The following is a 4,947-nucleotide window of genomic DNA, read 5'->3' as shown; positions in this document are numbered from 1 at the left end:
ACGAAAATATTTGATTTACAAATAAGGAATCCTACTTCGCGGAATTTCATTTATCACGGTAGGGTCTAGAACCGATTAACTGCGATAAACGAGGGTTCACTGTATTGGAAAGCTTTTTAGACTCATATACATGGGATGTTAACTTACCAATATTAAAAACTTAAGTTACTGAATCCTGTTTAAGAAAACAGAGTTTAGACACTGGGCCCAAAGTTCAATTACACTCATTCACTACAGCAAAACTGTGTTTGTAGAACGAAGACATGTCTTTAAAAGGTAAGTTCATAAAGTGTCAGATATATGGTAGTCTTAAGTTGCCTATTGGGCAACTTCAAAAGCAGGAGGTGGGAACCGAAGTTCAATGGCTCAGATGGAAAAAATTGTAGGCTATCATTTTTACTTCATCTTGGCTATTCTGTAAAATAGAAATAAATTGGTTAGTGTTCTGTGGGTGAAAGATAAAAGGCATGCCGGTAGTTGAAAGACCCATTTGCTTTGTCATTGTTGAGGTGATAAAATGCTAAGAGATCTATTTTCTATTCTAAATCAGCCTTCGTTGCAAACTTGCACAAACCAGCTACTTTTTCTTGCTCTTCCCCCAACCCCCGTCCCCCCTAATCTATAAGATGCAAACAATGATCTATATGAGTGAAGGTATTTCAGAGATCAAGTGAGAGAAACTGTTGGTGGAATTGTTTTCAATAACAACTGAACTGCATTGATAATAGGTGATCTTATACAGTGGCATCTTACTTCCAAAACACTGAACCCTCTCCCGTTGAGTGTATTCTGACTCCCAGCAAACCTGTAGGACAGTGTACAACTGCCCCTGAGGGTTTCCCAGGCTGTAAGTCTTTATGCGAGGAGAAGGTCTCAGTGTTCCCACGGCACAGCTAGTGGTTTTGAACTGCTGACCCAGTGTACTGCACAGTGCCCCCCAGGGCTTCTCTTGTGTCTTAGGGTGTTTTGTTAGCTCAGTCTTTTAAAGCTTCTAGTTAGTCACAAAAAGGAAGTCTTCATTTTTGCTCTTCTTTTTCAGATTACAAATAGACCCCTGAGTCAGCATGACCTGGAATCCCAGATGAGAGGGCTTATCTACACAGATTCCGATCTGGTCGTCACCCCAATCATCGACAATCCAAAGGTGCGGAAGGATAACCTTAGTAATAGTGGGCTGAGCTTTGGACTGCACTGACACTTGAACTCTGTGATATTTTAATTCAGAGTATTCTTTGCCTTCTTTTCTTTCCTGTTCCTCTTGTTGTTTGCTTACGAGGGATACCCCCCCCAAAAAAACCTGGACTTTTTTTTCCCAGAGCTATGTAGTTAAACTTTTTTACAAAGCAAACCTTATCACCTTCAAAGTACTCTCCATGACACTTAATACAGTTGTCAAATCTGCGATTCCGTTCTTGGAATTCCATTCCAAACATTTTTCTTACTCATCTGTTTGGATGGCTGTCAGCACCTCTTTTATCTTCACTTCTTCTATGTTGTCAAATCACTGTCCTTTTATGTCCTTTTTCATTCTCCAAAACAAAAAGAAGTCACATGGAGCGAGGTCAGGTGAGTGAGGTGTGTGGGGTAAGAGAGGCATGTTGTTTTTTTTGCCAAAAACTGGTGCACTGAGATGGCTGCATGAGCAGGTGCATTGTCATGGTGGCAAAACCAGTCCCCATCTGCTATAAATCAGGCCTTTTTTTTCTGCACACTGTTACACTATCTTTTCAGAATCTCTAAATAGAAATCTTGATTAACAGTCTGTCTGACCTGGTGGAACAAACTCCAAATGAAACACAAGTCAACATTTTCATCCATTTGGGAAGTTGACAGACGTCTAGGATGAGGTTTGTCATCAATCGACATTTCATCCTTTTTTGAAATGAGAAAACCACTCGTACACTTGAGTTTTTCCCACAGTGCTGTCCTTGTAAGCTGTGTTTGACATCACAACAGTTTCTGCGGCATTTTTCTCGAGCAGGAAACAAAATTTCCCAGCCAAGCGCTCTTCTCTTAAATTGGCCATCAAAAAAAAAAAAAAAAATGAGGTTCAAGCCAAACTGCTTTTGTGAAAAAATTCACTGTGATCAGAGAGAACCTTCCCAGGCAATACCACTGGGTGCACTAACTCAGCGCAAGTTGCTTGATGCTCGCCTAGCAGAGGGAAACGAGTGCTCAAACCTCCACTTTGTCCAGCGTGATTCCAGTGTTTGAGGGGTACCCCCTCAGACGTCACACTTGTGCCACCTGTCTACATGTTCAGCTGCCACCCTGCCTGTCATCCGCTCCTCTTCCTGCGTCACTTCCTCGTCATGCTGTTTGCTGTCTTCAAGTAGCGTGAACGCCTAGAGGCCGTCTGGGCAGCAGAAGGAAAACCACGCCTGGGTCTGGGACACCCTTCCCACTGCCATGTGTGAGCCCAGCAGTGCAGGCACCGTCTTCAGTCCATCTTGTCAAGGGTCTCCCCTTTTGATCAAGATTCTTCTGTAGAATGTTTGATGGAGACGTTCAGTCACAATAGCTGAGAGCCAACAGTAGTTCTTTTTCCTTTCTTCCAATGTTTAACAATTATTAATTTTAAACAGTTTTATGGGGATATAATTCACATATCATACAATTCAGTAGTTCGGTCACAACAAGAAAAGGTGTACCATCCTCACCACGGTCGATTTGAGAACATTTTCTTCATTCTTGTACTCAGTGTCATTAGCTCCTTATTTGCCCCTAACTTCCCCCGCCATAATCCCCGAAAACCAAAACCAGGTTTTCACCCATCAAGTTAATGCTGACTCCTAGTGACCTCCTGTGGGTTTCTGAGACTGCAACTTTACCGCAGTGGAAAGACCAGTCTTTCTCCCTTGGAAATGCTGGTGGATTTGAACTTCCAACCATGTGGATCAAATCCCGCTACACCACAAGAGCTTCTTGTTATGCTCCCAAGAAACTATTAATCCAGTTACTGTCTCCATAGATTTACCTATCCTGGATTTCATAGACAGCAAAACATACCCCTACCTCCCCAACTACCCGCCCTCACCATAGAAACAAACTAACAACAATAACAAAGTGAAAGAGATTAAAAACCTTTATCAAAAACAAAGCAGAAAATATTAAAAACTAGAACAAATTTAAAATTGATCAGAAGGGAGAGCACATGATAAAGTGTTAAGCTTTAACCCAACAGCATCTGCATGACCACTGTTCTGGTCTCACAGACAGCTACACACCAGCTCATCCTCCGATTTCTGATGCTACTTCTGCTGCTTCATTTTGAAAAACAATTGTCAGGAATAATTCAAGACTCATCGTAAAGAGTGTTATGGTAGCTTGAACCAATTTGGTTCTTGGATGCCTATTTCTTAGAGGTATAAAGATTAATATAGATTACCAAGCTATTTTTTACAATGGAGCGGATTCCTTTTTTGTGTCCAACTATCTGTCAGACTAGCTGCATATCCTGTTAGATGCAATGAGTAATGGAAACTTTTCCCAGTGGATGTTTAACAATGCATTATAGATTTTGATCATATCCCCACGGTGTTTCTTCCAAAACCTTCGTAGCAGCTTATTTTTGAAAACTAATTTGGGATTTATAGAAACAGTTCAAAATAATAGCAAGTTCTTCTGTACCTTCTATCCAGATTCTCCTCGTCTTAATATCTCATCTAGGAAATTCCTATCAGTGCTATTAGCTAAACTCCAGAGCATGGTTGGATTTTCCATTTGTCCCATTAATGTGCTTCTCCGTTTCAGGATTCCGCATTCCAGAAGTGGCTCGTTGTCTCTCCTTCGGGTCTTACAGTCGGTCCTTCTGGGGCCCTGTGCGAATCTGTCAGTCTTCCCTGGTCTTTCATGACCTTGGCACTTGTGTAAAGCTCTGACCAGTTAAGTTTGCTGCTGCTGGTGAGATGTTTCTAAAAGGCCCTTCAATTTGGATTTGTTCAAAAGTTCATCATGGTTAGAGTGTGTTTGTGCTTTTATGATAATCCCGCCAATAAAGGTCTTAGAAACCACCTTCTTTAGGTGATTTTACAGACGTTAGACATGGGAATGGGGTGGGGTTTTTTCATTAAATGTCCCAATAAGAAATACTCCGTTTTTTCTGTGAACTCGTGGTTCCAACTGCAAGATTGTTTGCATTCAATCATGTAAATCATGCTGTTCTATTTCCCTTTTTTTTTAGTTCTAGTTTTTGAGATGGTGTTTTTTTTCTAATTTAGTCAATAAGTCCTACTCATCTTTCAAGACCCCTGCCTGCCCCCCACTTCTCTGAGAACCCTGTCCTGACCACACCACCTAAAGTGCTTGCTCATTCCTGAAAGTAAAAGAGACAAATCTCTCCGGAGTGTTTCATCTGGTTAGGTCCTGCCTGGCTGTAATTATTACTTAGGTATTTTATCTTATTTTGGAGGGCAGTTCTCTTTATCGCTCTGGTTGCGGGGTGCTCAGGAGCTCTTGGTGGGGCGAGCCCGCTTCCTCTTCACCATCACGGGCTTCTGGCTGCGTGGGAGGGCGCTGGCTCTGCAGATGGCGGCCACGTGCAGGTCCAGGTGGTACCTGTTCTTGTGGATCACGCGCGATGCCGTTGCGCGAGGCCCGGGCGTTCTTTTCACGTCTGCACGTGGCAGTGGGCTCCACGCCCATGGTCGTGCAGTGTATCAGCCCGTGGTAGCGGTGATGGGGCTCAGTGCTGTACGTCTGCGCGTCCCTCCGGATCAGGAAACTGGAGCAGTTCCGCATGTCCATCCACTGCAGATGTGCGGACATGGTGGCGGCTGGAGACTGAAAGAGCCGGACTTTATCTTAGTTAACGAATGTTTTATCTTCCCAAGAGGAGCGCCAGCTCCCCAGCACGAAGGATCATGTCTTTTCCATCTTTGCACACAGCGTAGTGTCTTACCTGATAGATACTCGGTATTTTTTGTAAGATTGATAGGCCCCCCCCCC

General features: G+C 43.1%; 1 protein-coding gene and 1 pseudogene across 1 annotated transcript in view; one reads left to right on the top strand and one right to left on the bottom strand.

Moving 5' to 3' along the window:
• ULK4 (unc-51 like kinase 4) overlaps window positions 1-4,947 on the top strand; it is a 606,607-nt gene that overhangs the window by 42,904 nt on the left and 558,756 nt on the right. Inside the window, exon 13 of the mRNA XM_030886939.2 lies at window positions 1,040-1,144. Within this exon, the coding sequence (XP_030742799.2) occupies window positions 1,040-1,144 (105 nt within the window). The remainder of the gene's footprint in view (window positions 1-1,039; window positions 1,145-4,947) is intronic.
• LOC115871261 lies at window positions 4,446-4,767 on the bottom strand (annotated as a pseudogene).

This window comes from Echinops telfairi, unplaced genomic scaffold (genome assembly GCF_000313985.2).
Source record: "Echinops telfairi isolate 266 unplaced genomic scaffold, ASM31398v2 ScPeMD7_4225;HRSCAF=4972, whole genome shotgun sequence".
Lineage (NCBI taxonomy): Eukaryota > Metazoa > Chordata > Mammalia > Afrosoricida > Tenrecidae > Echinops > Echinops telfairi.
The sequence above is the reverse complement of the archived record's forward strand: the minus strand, read 5'-3'. Positions and strand labels throughout refer to the sequence as shown.